General features: G+C 37.7%; 1 protein-coding gene, 1 long non-coding RNA gene and 1 pseudogene across 2 annotated transcripts; all 3 read left to right on the top strand.

The window, feature by feature from the left end:
* The first annotated feature begins 1060 nt into the window (after positions 1 to 1060).
* On the top strand, positions 1061 to 17435 carry LOC126764297 (uncharacterized). Its single transcript, XR_007667903.1, has 5 exons — positions 1061 to 1156; positions 1236 to 1674; positions 1755 to 1899; positions 2057 to 2210; positions 16085 to 17435. It is a non-coding gene; the product is annotated as an uncharacterized LOC126764297 (long non-coding RNA).
* Positions 6102 to 7657, top strand: LOC126764105 (jerky protein homolog-like). Its single transcript, XM_050481896.1, has 3 exons — positions 6102 to 6767; positions 6827 to 7303; positions 7360 to 7657. The coding sequence occupies exons 1-3, from the start codon at positions 6498 to 6500 to the stop codon at positions 7639 to 7641; spliced, it is 1029 nt and encodes a 342-aa protein (XP_050337853.1). The 5' UTR covers positions 6102 to 6497; the 3' UTR covers positions 7642 to 7657.
* A 1975-nt stretch (positions 17436 to 19410) lies between the features above and the next one.
* Positions 19411 to 19613, top strand: LOC126764741 (small nucleolar RNA U3; annotated as a pseudogene).
* The last annotated feature ends 361 nt before the right edge of the window (positions 19614 to 19974 follow it).

Below are 19974 nucleotides of genomic sequence, written 5' to 3'. Positions count from 1 at the left end.
AAATGTTCGATTTGAAATATTTAGTACATCTTCCATGCATAGGGTGTTTTTTCTAAACAGGCTAGTACTATTTCGGAATCGGACCAGAGATGTAATTTATATTTTGCCATGTTTAAATGCGTTTGCACCACTGATACTAATTTGGCTCGTAATAGCGCGCTACACAGTTCAAGTCTTGGCAAACTTATCGTTTTTGGAGCCGCCACCTTTTTATCGGTTTGTGTGCGCACATAGATGGTGGCACAATATTCTTTTTCAGAGGCATCATAGAAGCCATGTAGTTCGACTTTGTGCTCTGGGGCATAATTTATCCATCATGGGATTTGTATCTGTGAGGTACCATTCAGATTGCCCGCGACCGCTTTTCTAAACGAAGTGGTTTCACTTGCTCGTTCCAATCTGTTCCGTCTTGCCACAATTCTTGAATCAAGATGTTCGCTTGTATCATAATTGGCGAAGGCCATTCTGCGGGGTCAAAAAGTTTTGCAACCGAGGATAAAATCTGTCTCTTTGTTATAGCGGATGATACGGATATTGGCTCAGTCATGTATGAAAACTGGTCCGATATCGCATTCCATTGGATACCTAGGGTTTTTGTTGGAGTTTCCTTTTCGAATTTAAGGAAGTTAGTGTCCAACAAATTTTCCTTTTGGATATTTTTTAAAATAAAAGGGTGGTTCGCCGTTATCTTTTTTAATGGAAACCCTGCGGGTTTGAGGGCTTGTATCACTTGTGTTAGTGATTCGTCGTGATTTGTGGAAGATTATGACTTCCAGACAGAATATCGTCTACATATTTTTTTTTGCCAGAGGGAATTCTGGGGGCTTACTCTGTAAAGCGATCCGAAAGACAATGCGATTCGAAAGCCCAATGCGATGCGATAGGCAATTGATACTCTGTATTGCTTACGCATCACTAACAATGTTGTTCACCTTTGCTTTTTTTTCTTTTTATGTAATAGTTGGCATTACTTCCAAAAATGTCAAAGTATAAACTAGCAAAATAAAGAAAATAATACTAATTTGTTCGCTAAAACTGTGTTGAATAATTTAAAAATTAATTCTGTGGCATTGTGGGATCATTATTATTCTCAGGAAAGAATTGATAGAAGAATTATTCGAGATAATTCGGACATTATGTCTCTAAGCGATAAAAGGTTAGTAAAAATTGCGGTTTCAAAATGTACTTAATGTACTTTAAAATGTACTGAACATCTACACATTTTGTGTTTTTAGCTTCATGCAAAATTTCCGCCTTAATAAGCACGCATTTTTATATGTTTTGGACAACATAAGACCCCAATTAAAAGTCGCTCAAAGGACCACATCAATTCCAGAAATTGTAAAACTGTCAACAACCTTGAAGTTCCTCGCACAGGGCGGGTATCATCACTCGGTCGGCCAAGATAGGCATTCAGGGCTAGCCCAACAATCGGTTTCCCGATGCATCTTGGAAGTGTGTGATGCCATCGAGAAAACTCTGTGCCCAAAGCATATCGTGTTTCCCTTGACCATTGAGGAAAAAATTGAAGCAAATAGAACCTTTTACTTGACGTCCGGAATTCCAGGCGTAATTTGAGTGATTGATGGGACGCACATCCAGTTGATACGACCATCACGGAATGAACACTTATTTTTTAATTGTAAACTAAAACACAGCATAAATGCAATGGTGGTAAGAACATTCATAAATACAATAATATACACGTACATATGTATATTGATTCCAGTGCAATGACCTAAAACTTTTTTTAGATATGTGATCACAAAATGCAGATAAGGGCAGTAAATAGTAGATTTGGAGGAGCGTCGCATGACTCCCACGTATGGAACCTCTCAGGAGAACGTGCAAGTTTGAGGACGAACTACGAAAATGGAAATAGAAGCGAACGAATTCTTGGTGAGTATATATAACTGTAATAATAACTTATGGCGGCTAAATCGCCATAAGATAAAATTGTTATATATTATTACATTAAGTATATTGATGTTTTAAAAGAAATTATCAACATCTCTCAGCAACACTTATGTATATGATTTTATTATTATTATTATAGGAGACTCCGGATATCCTCTTGAACCTTGGCTGCTAACGCCATATAGGAATGCGCCAGAACGTTCTGATGAACTCTATTTCATCCAACAGTTTACAAAAGGCCGATTCCTCTATTGACAATAACTCACTCACTTGTTGCTCTAACTGTGATAAAGGTATGAAAAGTGAGGGACCACCTCCAGTTCCCGAAATATTATTTTTGTTTCGTCGCATTTTTGCCTTTAAGTGAATCTTATAGTCTGCCCAAACCTTTAATTGATTACATTTAATCACATTTATAATTTATCTGTGCAATTATTGAAATTACCTTTTTCCACCCCGCAATGTCGCGCAATGGTGGCCCAGCTGCGTTTAAATGGGAAACTAAAATTTTCCATAAATTATTGGAGGTATTTTTGGCGTCTGGTGTTTTTAGTGATCCTTTCGATAAATCGGTATGCGCCTTCATGAAATCCACGAGAATTTCAAATTGCTTTGGTTGAGTTTGTTGTTTTATTTTCGGTGCTTCCCTGTAAATTTGTGCAAAATAGTTCATATGCACGGCGTTATATATTTTAGTAGCAATTAAAACAACTAATTTATATTTGAAACTTACATTTTCAAGCAATGCGACTTCTTTATACTTGTAGCACAAAAATTACGAATAAACGCATGTTTGACAATTGCTTTAGCAAAGCAGTGTACCGCTAATGCGAAAGGGAAAAACTGAATGCGAAAGGGAAAAACTAAATTCGAAAATTTCAAAATTTACTGCGATTGTCGAATTACAGAGTACCAAAATTGAAGATGCGAACATTTTCATATTCGTATCGCATTACAGAGTAACCCCACTGATTTTTGTTTTTCTGCTAATTCGTGGAGTGCTCGAATGCCTAGATATGCAGCACAGTTGACGCCAAAGGTAACTGTTTTTAATTTATTTGTTTGGTCGTCGATATGTACGATTACTTGTCTATACATTTTTTTGTCGTCCCCGGTAAATATGTATATGAATATACGCCAATTTAGAATAAGGAGAATTAAATCTGGGGGGAGCGTGTGTCTCGTAAATAGAATATCAGTTAGGGAATTCCCCGCGCTGGTGGATCTTGGGGCATTAAAGACAACTCTTACCTTGGTGGTTTTTTGTCTGGCTTTACTACTGCATGATGTGGTAAGTAAAAAGAGTAGTTTTGCCATTATCGGATATAGTAGTTTTGGCTTTGTAAAAGACTTCACAATACTGATCTTTAGGGATTGTGATTGATATGGCGGGGAGTTCTTCCAACTCCCAAAATTTTCTTAATTGTGAACTGAGGTATTCGTTTGAGATTTCCTCAACTTGAGTTATCATGGCGGTAACTGGTTCTGTAACTAGTACACTTAGAATTCAACCGAAAATAGTGTTTTGGGCTGAAGAGAGTAGTTGTAGCCTTTAGACGCTATACATGATCGTTGTGGTCCTTGGTCTATTGAGGTCTTATGTTTAAATAGCTCTCCTTGGTGTTCAATGGAGACGACTGCTGTGGGTAGTACTATCCAACTTTGATTTTCGCTGTGTAACGTTTGGGTTTTTAATGTCTTATAACAACATGGTGCAAGGTGCAAATTTCGTGATTTGGGCGGGTTATTTGTCTTAATGACCGACTTACAGATTTCGACAAAATTTGGTATATAGTATACTATTTATTTTTCATATTTTTATGTCACATTGTGAAAATGAGCGAAATCGGACAATAACCACGCTTACTACCCATATAGCACACCTTTAGATTCCACTTGATTCGTCCAGTACATAAATCAAGAAGCAATTAATATAACGGGATACAACTTTGCACTAATAATGTCAAATAAAATAACGTAACAACCTTTTCGGAAATTTACAGTGGCATGAATGAAACACGAAATAAAATGGAACATGAGTGAAAAAAAATTTGAATATTGGTTAAAACTGGTTTATATCTGAGCGCAGAACGTGAAAATGTTGAACATATGTAATATTATGTACGTAATTTGAAGTAATGAAGCGTAATCGATAAGACACTCAATTTCGAAATTTTTGATGATACGTTATTTTGCATTTCAGGTGACGTTATAAAGGTTTTCGTTTTTCTAACAAACCTTATTTGTCTGTCAGTATAGGAATTATATATATAAATGTATACATAAAATTGCTTGGATTTCGATCCTCAGGTTGACGTTTTACACTTGCAAGAGCATAATATGGTCGGTTCCACCCCAACTTAGCCCTTCCTTACTTGTTTTTTTTTTGTGTTTTTTTTTGTATAGATTGTGGCTTTAATTGTTATTGTGCCTTATAGCGCAAACAGCCAAAAACGTAGACCCGTGGCCCGTTTCAGCTGATACGACCTATCTTATAGGCGCGAAATGTAAGTGAACAGCGAAAAACGCTACTCCCTTCGCTCTTTGCCGTAGGATGCCGTAGGAATCCACGGCATCTGGATTTTTGCGGTAGAAACGTGTCAGCTGATTGCTCTCTCACAACGCAGAGTTGCCAATCTCGATATACTGTAGTAATTATAAAAGTTTGACATTTTCTTAAAATAACTCAAAATCAGAGTCGAATGCTATTATTTATAAATATATAAACTATTTTGTTTGTTTGTTTTCAGTTTTGATATTTTGTATTATAAAAAATTGTAATTGAAAACATAGATGTGTACAAAACTATATATGCGTATTGAGCAATGGCAACATTGTTCAAATGAAAACAAACAAAGATGGCTGATTTCTGCGTTTTTACCACGGGCTCAACTTTTAACATATTTTGCTCGCTAAGGAAGGCAAAGGAAGGAAGGGAGTAGCGTTTTTGTCTGTTTCTGCTATTAGCTTACTTTTTGTTATTTATTTGTATTGTTATTGCTTTATTAAGCATAAGTTTTTTTAAAATTGTACGTTAACGTTTGGAGTATATATTTACAAAATTTTTTTTTTTAACAGTTTTTTAATATTAATTTTTTTATATAGTATATACTCCGTTAACGTTTTTTGTACCCGGTATTTAAACATGTTAAATGTTATATAACTTAGAAAATTTAAAGCGATACACTTACTTTTTCTCGCCTCAAGGAGTTTTTGGGAATAATGTATATTTAAGTAAGTCAGTATAGGTTTTTTTTGTGTTTTTGTTCTGTGCAGGTCTCTACAAGTGCAGGTGTATTGTTGTTGTTGTAAACCGGTCGGTTTTTTAATTTTTATTTTGTTTTTAGTTTCGCGGACTTTTTTGTCTCGCGCCCGTTTGGTTTGGTAATTAAGTTTTATAAATGTGTCTTGTCACAACTGCACTAATAGATAGTTGTATATAAAGGTACAATAAATTTATGCATGTATATTTTTTATATTTTCTTTGTCACTAAACTTTATATATTTAAGTAATTTTTTTTTTTCTTTACTTAATTTTTTGATTAGTCAACCACACCGCACTTTATGTATATTTTTTTTGTGTTTATACCAATGTTTTTTAATGTTTTCTCTTCAAGTTCCTGAGGTGCCTTTCTTTAAGGCTCGAAGGACCATCCGTATTAAACTCACTTTCCTAGCCTTTAATTTAACTTCCGAAATAATTTTAATCAAAAGTGTTTTAGTGTTCGCATATATGTTATATACAGTAGACTCGCGGTAACAAAAACACCGCCTTGTGTGAACACCGGCTAACATGAACATAATTTTTTTTACATTGACTACTCGGCAGCGTGAACACGGTGAGAAAGCCCTATAACGTGAACAAATTTAAAATGCATTTAAAACGTTGTTTTCTTTTCTACATGCATACATATGTATGTTAATTATGGGAATCGTTTTTATAAAACGGAGAATACCCGTAAATTATTGCTTATGTGTATACTGGGATGGATCGATGTGGATTGGCATTAAAATTAGTGCGCGTTGCTGACTTTGCATGATCTAATCTAAAGTTATTCGTGAAAAATGTCGCAAAAACGACTAAAATACTTGTCTTTAAAGGAAATAGTTGATGTAATAGAAAAATTAAAAGGAGGATCAAGCGTAACCAGCTTAGTAAACCAGTACAGTGTTGCAAAACCAACAATTTGCGCTATCAACAAAAAAAGAGAACATTTTAAAATGTGTTAACAGTACATTTTCTGGGTCTGGAAAGCGGAAGACTTTGAAGTGTTCTGAACTTCCTAAAATGGAAAAAGCGCTTTACCGTTGGTTTCTTAAACAGCGACAAAAAAATTACCCTGTCAATGGATTGATAGTTAAAGAAAAAGCTAAATTTTTTCATTCAATAATTAAAGAAACTCAAAGCGATTTTAATGCGAGTGATGGATGGTTTCAACGCTTTAAGAAGCGTTATGGTAAGCGTTTTATTAAAATAAGTGGAGAAAAGTTATCTTCTAGACCTGAACTTGTGGACCCTTTCAAAAACAAGCTGCAAGCCAAAATTAAAGAGCTAGGTCTGTCGCACGATCAAATATATAATGCAGACGGATGGGGACTATTGCTACCTGACAGAACATACGTATCCTCACAAGAAAAAAATGCTCCTGGAAGAAAAACAGCATGTCACTTTTCTGGCTTGTACAAACGCAACAGGGGTGCAAAAAGTTAAACTTCTTGTTATTGGAAAGGCAAAAAATCCTCGCTCTTTTAAAAATTTTGATTCTCCTGTTGACTACAATTACTCCAAGTCGTCATGGATGACGGCTGCCATTTTTAAACATTGGTTTCAGCATTCGTTTGTACCACAAGTTAAAAAATCAGTTTTAGTGATTTCAAACTTTTACATGTGTATTTCTTATTATTGTAGGTCAGGAAATTTTTAAAAGATCAAGGATTGCCCAATAAAGCTCTGCTGTTGATAGACAATGCTCCATCTCATCCTCCCGAAAATGAATTGAGATCAGATGACGAGTTAATAACTGCAATGTTTATGCCACCTAATGTCACTCCACTCATACAGCCAATGGATCAAAATGCCATACGACTAACAAAGCTTTTCTACAGAAACAGTCTTTTGGCATCAATTGTAGCCACAGGGACTGATGTTATTGAAGCCCTAAAGAAATTGACGTTAAGAGACGTTATTGGCTATTTAGATTTAGCTTGGCAACGTCTTGAAAAGAAAACAATAGCAAAATGCTGGACGAACATTTTAAGCTCTATAGAAGATGAAAAAGACTGTGATGAGGATATTCCATTAGCTACTTTGAGAGAAAGGATTTGTTTACCAATTAACAGCCAACAAGAACGCGCAATAGAACTGCTTCATTCAATTAATCCAGAGGTTTGAACCTTTTCTTCCATCCAATAACTCATTTGATTTAAATTGTGTATTTGCAGGTTAGTTTTTCAATTGCTGATATCAATGAATGGACTGAAGATTTTCCTAACTCAACCGAAACGAACGAGGTTTTAATTAGTGATGAAAGTGAAAGCGAGGATAGTAATCTGGAAAGACTACATGCAAGAATAGAGCCTAGTGAAGCGATCAACATTTTTAATAAAGCTTTGGAATGGGCGGAAGATGAAAATATAAGTCCAACAGATATCAGCGTACTTAAATGTCTCCGCGAAAAAGCCGTGTTCAGCAATTTGCAAAAAAGAAAATCCAAAAAAAGATAACCCATTTTTTCCAATAATTTCAATGGGTATTTTTTTTCTTAACAAAACCTAAACATATAAATTACATGTTTTTATAATCTGAAATAAAATAAAAATAAATGAATTTGAGTTAAAACACATGTTTAATTTATTTGAAAATTTTTTAAAATTATACCTTCGAAAACGTGAACAACCTCGCAAACGTAAACACGCTCGGTTTTTAATAGTTCACGTTACCGCGAGTCTACTGTAGTTTTATTTCACCTTTATGTGCACATATCAATCTGGCAACCCTTCTCGTGCTCAGCTGTGAATTTGGTGCTCTGGCGAAGTTATTTAATTTATATTTAAAACTTTATTGTGCAAATTTCTGTATTAAGTGATCTTTTAAGATAAGTATCAGTGTTATATTGTGCTAGTGAAGCAATTGATTTTACTTTAATTCTGTCCTGGCTAATTTTAATTTATTGCGCCGAGTCATTTTCAATTTGTTTTTGTTGCTACATTTTAAATAGTGCAATTGATTTCTTTCTTGTTTTTATTCATTTCCATCTTTGTCCACACCTGTTCGCGAGTTTCATACTTTTCGTGTGTTACAGTGCATATCAAACTGCTCGCTACATTGGTTGTTGTCTTTGATAACCAGCTATTTTATTGCATTCATTTGTTATAAATATTGTTGGCATTGCGCTGTTTACTTTTATTATTTAACATTTTTTTTTTATATTTTTGTTTAATACTGTTTTTGTTCATTATGACTTGTAACTTTCCGAACTGCTCTGTGAAAGGCGAGTCGGAACGCTTTGTGTCTTGTTGGCTTTGCTGTACTGGACTGACATGAAGGATATTGGATTCTATTCTTGACAGTAAGGGATTGCGCTGGTCTTGCTTGAAATGCAGACCAACTGAAATTGAATTGTTTAAAGTTTTTAAGCAGGTGTGCAATGGTTCCAAGGAGATTGGTCGTGAGCTTGAAACCCTTTCTGAAAAATTAAGGCGTTATGAAACGCTGTTTCAATCATTTCAATGCCTAAATATTCCGGAAGAGAATCCAAAACCTAAACGAAAACGTCCGTCTGATGAAGATACCACTGTATCTTCCTTAAAAAGAATGCCCCCACCCACTATTGACCTCATAAATCTTGCATACCCTTGTCCTCAAGGGGAGAAGGTTCCGTCTGCTCAGGACACAGAGAAAACTGTTACTGAATACGGTAAGCAGAAAACTTCTCAATATCCGCCTCCAAATACCTCCAAGTCATCTAATAAAAACTTAGTGGTAATACCGCGAAAAAAAGCAATTTTTATCTCGAGACTTGCTGCGGATACCACAGCCGAGGATATAAAAAGTTACATCTCGTCGAAATTAAAAACGGTAGATATAGACATCCGTAAATTTAATTTCAAATACAACAGAGATATTTCCTCGTTTAAGATCGACGTATCCGCTGACAATTTTCAATTGATACTTGACAACTCATTCTGGCCATCTGGGGTCTTTGTGCGCGAATTCGAGCATAAACGTGATAAGCCCCCTGTAGTTATCACTAGAATGCCATGAAGTCCCGTTGTTACAAAAAACTAATTAACAATAATTCGCTGATTATTTATTATCAAAATGTTAGAGGGCTTAATACAAAACTCACTGATTTGTATCCAAATAGCATTCATTGTAACTTTAAAATCATTGCTTTGACAGAAACTTGGCTAAAGCCCCACATTTTTGATAACGAAATATTCAACAGCGAATTCGAAATCTTTAGATATGACCGGCTGAACAGAAAAGGAGGTGGCGTCTTGTTTGCTGTTCATTCTTCAATTCCATCTGAAGAAGTCGATGTTCCGTATGCAGACTTCATTGAATTTAAGTGCATTCGTATTTGCGCTAATAGTGGCCATATCTACTTAACATTGTCTTATATACCGCCTCACTCGGACATATCTGTATATATGCAGCATGCTTCATTAATAAATAATGTTTTCTCAATGGTTAATGATGCTTATTCCATGATTGTTTTGGGAGATTTCAACTTACCGTGCGTATCATGGAAATCTATTGATGATCACACCATCCCTATTAGTAGTCGTTCATGTTTTAACGAGTTCTTAGATGCAATGTCGGAGTTGGGTCTTAGCCAAATTAATTTAATTTCAAACGAATTTGGTAAGCTCTTAGATCTAGTTTACGTCGATAACGCTTCAATGTTCTCTGTTGTCCGATGTGATCCTTTGGTTCGGCCAGAGGACACGTATCATCCTGCTTTGGAAATTAACATCGAAATCATAGCCAACTTTGCTTATAATAACACACAAGACCTTTGTTTTCGGTTCAACTTTGCGAAAGCTAATTTTAAGAAGATTAATTACGAACTTTCCAAAAAAACTTGGCCAGATTACAGTGGCAATATTGAATTTAGTGCTTCCCACTTTAATGAAACTATTGTAAACTTATTTGAAAAATATGTTCCGAAGTGTGTTGTTACTCAAAAAATTAGTTCTAATTTATGGTTTTCGAAAGAATTATATAAATTAAAAAATAGAAAATCTCGTGCTTTTAAACTTTTTAAAAAAACTAGTTTAGTTGCTAACTATTCTAAATTGCGTCGACAATTTGCTGAACTTAACAAAATATGTTACAGTAATTATATAAATAAAGTAAAAAATAATATTATACGTAATCCAAAATTGTTTTATGGTTTCGTCAACTCCAAACGCAGGATTTCTAATTTTCCGTCCGCTATGAAATATAAGTCTAGTATGTCCAGTGACAATCACACCATTTCTAATATGTTCGCTGAATTCTTTAGGTCCAATTACTCTCCAAAATCTCCACAAAATGTTCCGCATCAGCACAAGTTATGTTCGATTTCTGTCATTAATGCACCTACCATTTCCGAAGCAGACGTCTTAAATCAGTTAAATATGTTAGAACAATCATACACTTATGGCCCAGATATGATTCCCTCATGCTTTCTTAAGAAATGTGCCAAATATATATACCAACCCCTAACAAAACTATTTAACTCATCTCTTATGCAAGGCTTATTTCCATCTATTTATATGGAAAAAGTCATTTATAATTCCTTTGCATAAGAGTGGATTTAGGTCATCTATTGAAAACTATAGGGGAATAGCAAAGTTGTCTGCAATACCTAAGCTTTTTGAAGCAATTATAACAGACGACATAACCTTCCGGATCTCTCCACTAATTTCTTGTTCTCAGCACGGTTTTCGTAAAGGGAAATCTACCTTAACTAATTTGCTTGAATTTGTATCACATGTATCAACGGGCTTTAGGGAGAATAAGAATACTGATGTTATATCGGGTGATTTTTTAAGAGCTTGATAACTTTTTTTAAAAAAAAAACGCATAAAATTTGCAAAATCTCATCGGTTCTTTATTTGAAACGTTAGATTGGTTCATGACATTTACTTTTTGAAGATAATTTCATTTAAATGTCCGCGGCTGCGTCTTAGGTGGTCCATTCGGAAAGTACAATTTTGGGCAACTTTTTCGAGCATTTCGGCCGGAATAGCCCGAATTTCTTCGGAAATGTTGTCTTCCAAAGCTGGAATAGTTGCTGGCTTATTTCTGTAGACTTTAGACTTGACGTAGCCCCACAAAAAATAGTCTAAAGGCGTTAAATCGGTGGCCAACTTACGGGTCCATTTCTTGAGATGAATTGTTCTCCGAAGTTTTCCCTCAAAATGGCCATAGAATCGCGAGCTGTGTGGCATGTAGCGCCATCTTGTTGAAACCACATGAGTCAACATTTAAATGAAATTATCTTCAAAAAGTAAATGTCATGAACCAATCTAACGTTTCAAATAAAGAACCGATGAGATTTTGCAAATTCTATGCGTTTTTTTTTTTAAAAAAAGTTATCAAGCTCTTAAAAAATCACCCGATATATACAGATTTTAGTAAAGCTTTTGATAAAGTAAATCATTCAATTCTTTTGAATAAACTTGATCTTCTTGGTTTTCAACCAATATTTCTAAAATGGGTTGCTTATTATCTTAGTAATAGAATTCAACAAGTCATATATAAAGATACTTTTTCTGACATAATCAATGTTCCTTCAGGCGTTCCTCAAGGTAGCCATCTTGGTCCAATTCTGTTCTTGTTATTTATTAACGACATATCATCTGTTGTTAAGTTTTCAAAAGTTTTATTATATGCTGATGATGTAAAACTTTTTAAAACATATACTTCAAACAGTGAAAGATGTCAGTTGCAAACAGACTTAAACAACCTAGTATCTTGGTGTGATAGAAATGACATGCCATTGAACCTTAAAAAATGTAAAACGATGTGCTTTTCACGTAGAGCTGTAGACCCTACCAAAAGGTCAAGCAGGCGTCATAGTAAAACAGTTCGCTCTTAATGACAACAATTTCAATTTGGCTTGGGAAGCTTTAAAAGAACGATACGAGAATGAAAGAAAACTGGTCGACAAACAAGTGACCATATTAATGAATTTACCAAAAATTCAGAGAGAAACAAGTGAAGAATTCATAAAACTTCAATCCTCTGTTTCGAATTGTTTGTCGGTTCTAACGACACAAAATATTCCCACTGACAACTGGGATCCCATACTGGTAAACATATGCTCCGTGGCATTACCAGAAAAATCGTTGCTTTTGTGGGAGCAATCGCTCTCTTCGCGAAGAAAGTGCCCGACGTGGCAACGAATGAAAGATTTCCTAACTACCCAATATGAAATCGCGGAAAGGGTAGATAAAAAAATGGTCAGAACTAAAAACGTTCAACATGACCTAAATCGCAGCTTCATTCGACCCCAAGCTAATAACAACAACAACTTAAATCGTAGTTTTTTCAAAACACAATCGTTCACTTCCGAACAAAACAATCATACGTCATGCGAACTATGCACAGGAGGGCATAAACTCAAATAAATAAATCAAATTGAATATTAATGAAAGGAACAACTTTGTCAGATCAAAAAGACTCTGCACAAATTGTTTGCCCATTCTCACAATCTAAATAATTGCGAAAGCAAATTCAATTGCGTATATTGCCACAAAAGGCATCATTCAATGTTGCACTTCAATAATTTCCCCAAAACACCCCAAACTAGCGCTTTCTCAAAAAGAGCCACGGGTTTAGTTGCAACCGAAACTCCCGAATCTCAAAATTCCAAAATATGCCAAGAAGCACCATGCTGCTCAAAGGCTTTACAAACTCAAACGCTACACAGCGAAAATCAAAGTAGGGTACTACTACCCACAGCAGCCGTCTCCATCGAATATCGAGGAGAACTGTTTAAGCTTAGAGCCCTAATAGACCAAGGATCACAACGATCTTTCATAGCGTCTAGGGTACAAAATAGGCTAAATCTGCCAACAAAACAAGCCCACGCTCCAACCTGATTTAATGCTGCTTTTTCTAAACTGGCGTATATTCAAATACGTATTCAACGGGGACGTCGAAAAAATTTATAGACAAATAGTCGTACATAAAGACGATCAGGATTTTCAGCGCATTATTTTCCGAAAGTCCCCCAATAGTCCACTACGCGACTTCAAGTTAAAAACAGTTGCCTTTGGCGTAAACTGTGCCCCATATCTAGCCATCCGTACACTCCACGAACTGGCAGAAGACACAAAGTCAGAATTTCCTCTGGCAACAAAAATCTTAAAAACACAAACGTATGTAGACGATATTCTGTCTGGGAGCCTCTCACAAGCATACGAGTCCTTATCACAAGTGACAAAGGCCCTCAACACCGCAGGGTTTCCCCTAAAAAAGATTACGGCAAATCACCCAAATATATTAAAAAACATACCAAAAGAAAATTTGTTGGATACTAATTTCCTCATATTCGAAGAGGAAAGTACCACAAAAACTCTAGACATCCAATGGAATGTGATATCGGACCAGTTTTCCTACACGACCGAGTCCATATCCGCATTATCCGCCATTACAGAACGCCAGATTCTCTCCGCTGTGGCAAAGCTTTTTGACCCCGCAGGATGGCTTTCGCCAATTATGATTCAAGCCAAAATCCTAATACAAGAATTATGGCTAGATGGTACCGACTGGGACGAGCAAGTAAAACCACTTCATCTAGAAAAGTGGTCCCTGTTCGCGAGTAATCTGAACGACATCTCGCAGATACAAATTCCACGGTAGGTAAACTATTCTCCCGAATACAAAGTGGAACTGCACGACTTCTGTGACGCCTCTGAAAAGGCATATTGTGCCACCATATATGTGCGCACACAAAGCGATACCGCAACCACCAGCCACTTATTGGCGGCAAAAGCAAAAGTTGCGCCTCTAAAAACGATAAGTCTACCACGACTTGAACTCTGCGGCGCCCTGCTCCTAGCAAAACTAGTTTCCATGGTGCAGACCCACTTAGACATGGCGAAATACAAGCTATATCTCTGGTCTGATTCCGAAATAGTCCTAGCCTGGTTGGAAAAACCCCCACATGCGTGGAAAACATATATTTCCAACCGAACCTCGCAAATACTTGACCTAGTGGGTTCCGCCACATGGCGACACGTAGCCAGTGCGGACAATCCTGCCGATCTAGGTACAAGAGGGTGCAAACCCCTGCACTTGGCCACCACCACGCTCTGGTGGAATGGCCCTCGATGGCTAGCAGAGTCCTCTGATTCTTGGCCACAATCGCCAATGCGCAACATAATTGCGCCCGAAAGTCGAAAAATCGACACCTACCACACAATATTGGAGGATAATGACTTCCTTGAACGATTTTCATCATTCCCCCGAGCCCTCAGAGTCGTCGCCTATATGCTCCAGTTCATAGAGCGACTTAAACATAAACTGAAAGGAGCAGCCTTCCCCCAATGCGATACATTGACGCACCAAGCCTTTCAAAAGGAAAAGGTCGCTCTTATCGCATCAACTCAAACGCGCTACTTCAGCCGCGAAGCCGATTGATAAAAAGAGCTCACTCTTAGTTCTAAACCCGTTTCTAGATGCGAAAGGGTTGCTTCGGGCCAATGGTCGGCTTGCTAATTCAAGCCTAACTTACAACGAGCGCCACCCCATAATAATACCCGAGAAATCTCCATTTGCCACATTATTCCTGCATTACATCCACATATTAATGCTACACGCCGAAAACCGTCTCATGCAGCATGTGGTACGACAGAAATATTACATTCCACGTCTGAAGCCCCAAATCAAGAAATGCATTTTCATGTGCAAGATCTGCACTATGCATAAACAGAAAATGCGAACACAGATTATGGCAGCACTTCCACCGGAACGCTGCAACTTTGCTCCGCCTTTTACCACTACAGGTGTAGATTTTGCTGGTCCTTTTCAGATAAAAGCTTCCATGCTAAGATCTCCTACCCTCATGAAAGGCTATGTGGCTGTTTTTGTCTGTTTCACAACAAAAGCAGTACACCTGAAGCTATGTACTAATCTGACCAGGGAGGCTTTTCTTGCCGCATTTGCTCGCTTCGTCGCAAGACGTGGTTTTCCTTCAAAAATCATGAGCGATAATGGCAAAACATTTATTTGAGCCCAAAGAGCTACAGAGAAACAGTTTGTGGAGTTCATGAAACAAGTCTCACCTGACATTGTTCAAAAATACGCCCCTCAAGGTATAAACTGGCAATTCATCCCCCCAAGCGCTCCTCATATGGGTGGTTTATGGGAATCAGAGGTAAAGAGCTTTAAATCTCATTTCAAGAAGCTCGCTGGCAACTCAAGCTCAAATTCAATTATGAAGAATTCACGACATTGTTAACCAGAATCGAAGCCGTTCTCAACTCACGGCCTCTCGGTGCACTCTCGCAAGACCCCTCCGACTTTGCTGCCCTTACCGCAGGGCATTTTCTTAAAGGAGCGCCCATTCTGGCCACACCTGAGCCAGGCATGGAGTCGCCGTCCTTACTAAACAGATGGGAACGAATTAAAATTCTCCATCATAATTTCAGCCGCCGATGGAAAGAAGAGTATTTAAAAGACCTTCACAAAAGGTATAAATGGAAAATCCCAGAACAGGCTCCAATGCTTGGAGATTGTGTCCTAGTTCACAACGATTGTCTCCCCCCCACCGAATGGCGGCTTGGCCGCATGGAGAAACTTCACTACGGTTCAGACGGTCACATCCGGGTGGTTGATCTCCGTACGCAAAATGGAACGCTAACCCGGCCGCTTGTCAAATTATGTTTCTTACCAACTGCCGCCACTTACGAAAACGTAAATAATAACCATTCCTAAACCGATCCGAAAAGACGGGAAAAAGAAAAAAAAATTAATAATGCCATTAAGAAAAACCGCAAAGATAATTACAAAAAGCTTCAAGCCGTAAGACAAACGTAGACCTACATATATATCGCCACCCCATAGACGGACGATCATTTAGTCATGCCCCCTAACGTGGCACCCTGTTCATGCACGCTTACAGGCAATCAAATTATAATCATTACGATTTTCTCTTTCTTCTCACAGATTGATATGGACGCCGATACACCTGTAACCCCCACGCCAACTCTCCGTTAGGCTGTTACTGTGCCTCGCTCTGGAACTGTTCCAGTAGCAGCGCCCCGAACCATCACGGCAGCAACGGCGCCAATCGTGGCACGAAGCTCAACACGCGCAGCACCGACGCCGGCGCCTCCGAAACCGCACCGCACCAGATGTCCGCTCTGTTGCCGTTCACATAGGCTGCAGCATTGCTCTATTTTCAAGGGAATGTTACCCGTACAACGTCAGAAGGTGGCACAGGCACATGGGCATTGTTTAAACTGCTTGGCCAAGTCACACGCCACACTTGAATGCGAATCTGACACCTCGTGCCGGTTATGTGAAAGACCGCATCATACCTTACTCCACCGGAACGCCGGACATCCTGGCTCACCAACTGTCCTCCGCCGCCGTACGGCCACCCGACGATCGCAGCCCAACCGTGTGGCACGACATCCAGAAGCTGGATGGTCCTGGCGCCCACTCAATACGACATCCACGCGCAACCAGCCAAGGCCACAACCTCACCGCCCCACCAGCTTGAGCGGCGTTGTAGCTACGCTACAGGCACTACAGCGTCTACTAGACTAGTTTTCGCCTAGGGGGGCCGGGATGTCGAAATGAACGCCAGTCGTCCGAACTAACTTAACTATAAGGCAACATTGAATACCCCATTCTCCACACCAACATACCAATCAGGAAAAAAGGCAGCATTGAATACCATATTCTACACATCAACATACCAATCAGGAAAAAAGGCAGCATTGAATACAACACTCTCCACATCAAACTGTGTTTGTTCCGTTTTTCATTTTATACCCAAGAGAAGGTGACGCTGTGCCGGCTTTTGTTCTTCACAGTTCTAGAAGTCACGCACGCCGATACACACGCGCACCGCAACGTCTATTTGAACATTTTTTTAACTTTGCACCCTTTGCACCATCCGGTCATTATATCTAGAGATTATTTGTTTTTATTCGGCTTTTATGCGGTTTATATATTTATATATTTATATATATTATATTTATATTTATATATTTTATGTACATTTAACTTTGGTTTGGTGACATTTCACTTTTAGTATCGCTATATGCGAAAGAAATTGGTGTAGTGTGCTAATTTGCATCAAAGAAGGTTTATTCAGTGCTATAACCTAAAACGTGTTTAATTATCCCAACGCTCTATTTCTAAAATCTGTGGATACATTAATTAACATCTAAATTAGCGTAAAGTGTGAAAATATATAATTCACTGTAAGAAGACATTGTAAAATTTGCAAATTGAAGTGATAAGTAATAAAGCTTATATAGCTCAACAAGAGCGCAAAAGGAAAAGTTTGAATTTTAAAGTTGGAAGTGATGTTTGAAAGTTTGGTGAAGAAACGAGATTTGAAAGGAGTAAATTATAAGCGTGTGCTCAAAAGAAATTTCGTATTCTAATAAATAGGCCTATCCTCTTACGCTAACTGCCGGTTTTGCGACAGGGAGCCTAAAATCCCGGAGTACCTGCTAATCGACTGCACAGCAGTCTGTAAACGCAGGTTGAAGGCCCTTGGATCCATGTTTCTGGATAGGGATCACATCGTCTCACTAGCACCCAGCAGGATATTGGACTTTATCAATGTGCTGGGGCTAATTGAGTCCCTGTGAATTGGGAGAGGGCACAATAGACCTAAGTTCGTGGTGCATTCCTCAATTATATACCTATCATCTCCAAAATATCGATATATCGCATTTTGACCGAACATTTGGACTTACGAAAGGTGTATGAACGGTTTGACCCGCATAAATAGACTGACGACCAAAAATTGCTCAGAATCCAACATTCGGGGGACGCTTGTGACCGATAATTTTACCAAAAATCACATTTTAACCATTAACCACTCTCCGTAATCACCTGATATGACACCGTGCGACTTCTTCCTTTTCGGAAAAATGCATTTGGCCATGAAAGTAAAGCGTTGTGCAGACGTAGAGGCCATTCAAAAGGCTTGCACCGGCATACTGGCGGCCATACCGGCCAACGAACTAAAACACTCCTTCGACATGCTTTTGGACTGTGCAAGTAGCTGTATTAAAGCAGAAGGAGACTATTTTGAATAAAAATAAATTGATTTTGCCGAAAAAACCATTTGTTCTGTTTTTTTGTTAAGTCCTGTTTACTTTGGAAAGCACCTTGTTGAATACTCGTCTATGGTTTTTTGATAAATAAAGAACGCTCTAAAAAAGATATATTTACGAAGGGCACATGTCATAAAATGATTCAAACAAAGCATTAGTTCACTTCATGTATACTGACCAATTAAATAAGGCATTGAATGCGGTTCTGTCAAAAATCGAAATGACCCATAAAAACGAATGTGTAGTCAATGCACTAACAGAACAGGTAAAGTGTAAAGAAGTGATATTATATATTCCTGAACTTCGTTGTATCGCTAGAGAACATGCTATTACTCTCGGGCATGTCTTAATCTTATGGAAAAATGTGGTTTGCACTAATTTCCACCAGATTACCGGCAATGAAATTCACTCATGGATTAATCATGTCGATGTCGTTGGCGGTAACCAGTTCACACTATTCACCAGTGATTCACCACCTATTTCAGCACTTACATCACTAGTTACATCATCACCTATAACTTTATACATAGTATTTCACTAGCTACCTCACTACCTGCCACCTTCTATATTTCCTCACCTACCATTTACCATATTTCACCACCTACCCAACTATGTACTACTTTCTATTTCTCAACTTTTTGCTTTAATGATTCAATTTTTGAAGTTATACTTCTTATACGAGATCGGAAAAGGTTGCGATAGATTCAGGATGCGCAACCTTGCTCAATATGAATTTACGCAACCTTGTCTGCGAAGCGGTGACAATCGGCGATCGCTTGTTCGTTTCTTTCGGGACAGCTCGGCTTTTCTACCAACAACACAATGTTGCCATGCTTATGCTGTTGTTGTTTTTGAAGAACAATGTTTAAATTTTTGGTTGGTGACATATTCAATTTAAAATAAATTCTGTTGGGATTCGAACCTACGTGCTCGTCGTCACTTTTGAAGCGCTTACCACCAACACCACCATTGACACTTGAATTGCGTTGTCCTAATTATGGTTTGGTTATGCATGAAAGAAATATACAATGGATCGCCGATTGTTACCTGTTTGCGCATATGTATGTTTGTATGCTTGTTCATTATTGATGTTATACTCTTTTTTCTTTCCTTTGTCTTTCATTTCTGCGAATTCTCAACTATTTTATATGTCCTTTTATTGAAATACCCTGCGTTGGCCGTTGAAAAATTAAGGCTATACTTTACAGAATTATTTCTGTAGTTAGTCTTCATTTACATTCTTTGGAAATCGACCCGCGGTGACGAGGTATATCTTTTTATCTGACAGCGTGAGGTTTAAGAAGTTCATTTCTAATTTTGTCTTGTGGCATATTAGAAATGATGTTTCTAAGAAAATCATTCGCTTACAACGGATAAAACGACTTCTGAGTGGTGATATTAATGAATGAATTCCTTTTGGTTGAAATGCTCTGCGTTGGCCGTTGAAAAGTTAAGACTATACTTCTCAGGATCATTCATTTCTTCAAAGAAATTAATGACCTTTAGAAATACCGATCTACCGATTTTCGTGAATTTTAGCGTGCATATCGGCTAGGGTGGAGAATCGGACAACATATATTTTTCATCCTCCTAAATGTTAAGAGAAATTGGAAAATTACCAAAAAGTAACATTTTTCCTTACAAATTTTTTTTTTCAATTTTTGTTTGTTTTGTTTTTCAATATTTTTTTTTGTCAAATATTTGAATCATTCAATTTCGGTCGCATGCTTTTTTTATTCCGGCTATATACATATA

Source organism: Bactrocera neohumeralis, unplaced genomic scaffold, assembly GCF_024586455.1.
Source record: "Bactrocera neohumeralis isolate Rockhampton unplaced genomic scaffold, APGP_CSIRO_Bneo_wtdbg2-racon-allhic-juicebox.fasta_v2 cluster09, whole genome shotgun sequence".
Taxonomy (NCBI): Eukaryota; Metazoa; Arthropoda; class Insecta; order Diptera; family Tephritidae; genus Bactrocera; species Bactrocera neohumeralis.
Note: the sequence above shows the minus strand (reverse complement) of the source record. Positions and strands in the feature narration are given on the sequence as shown.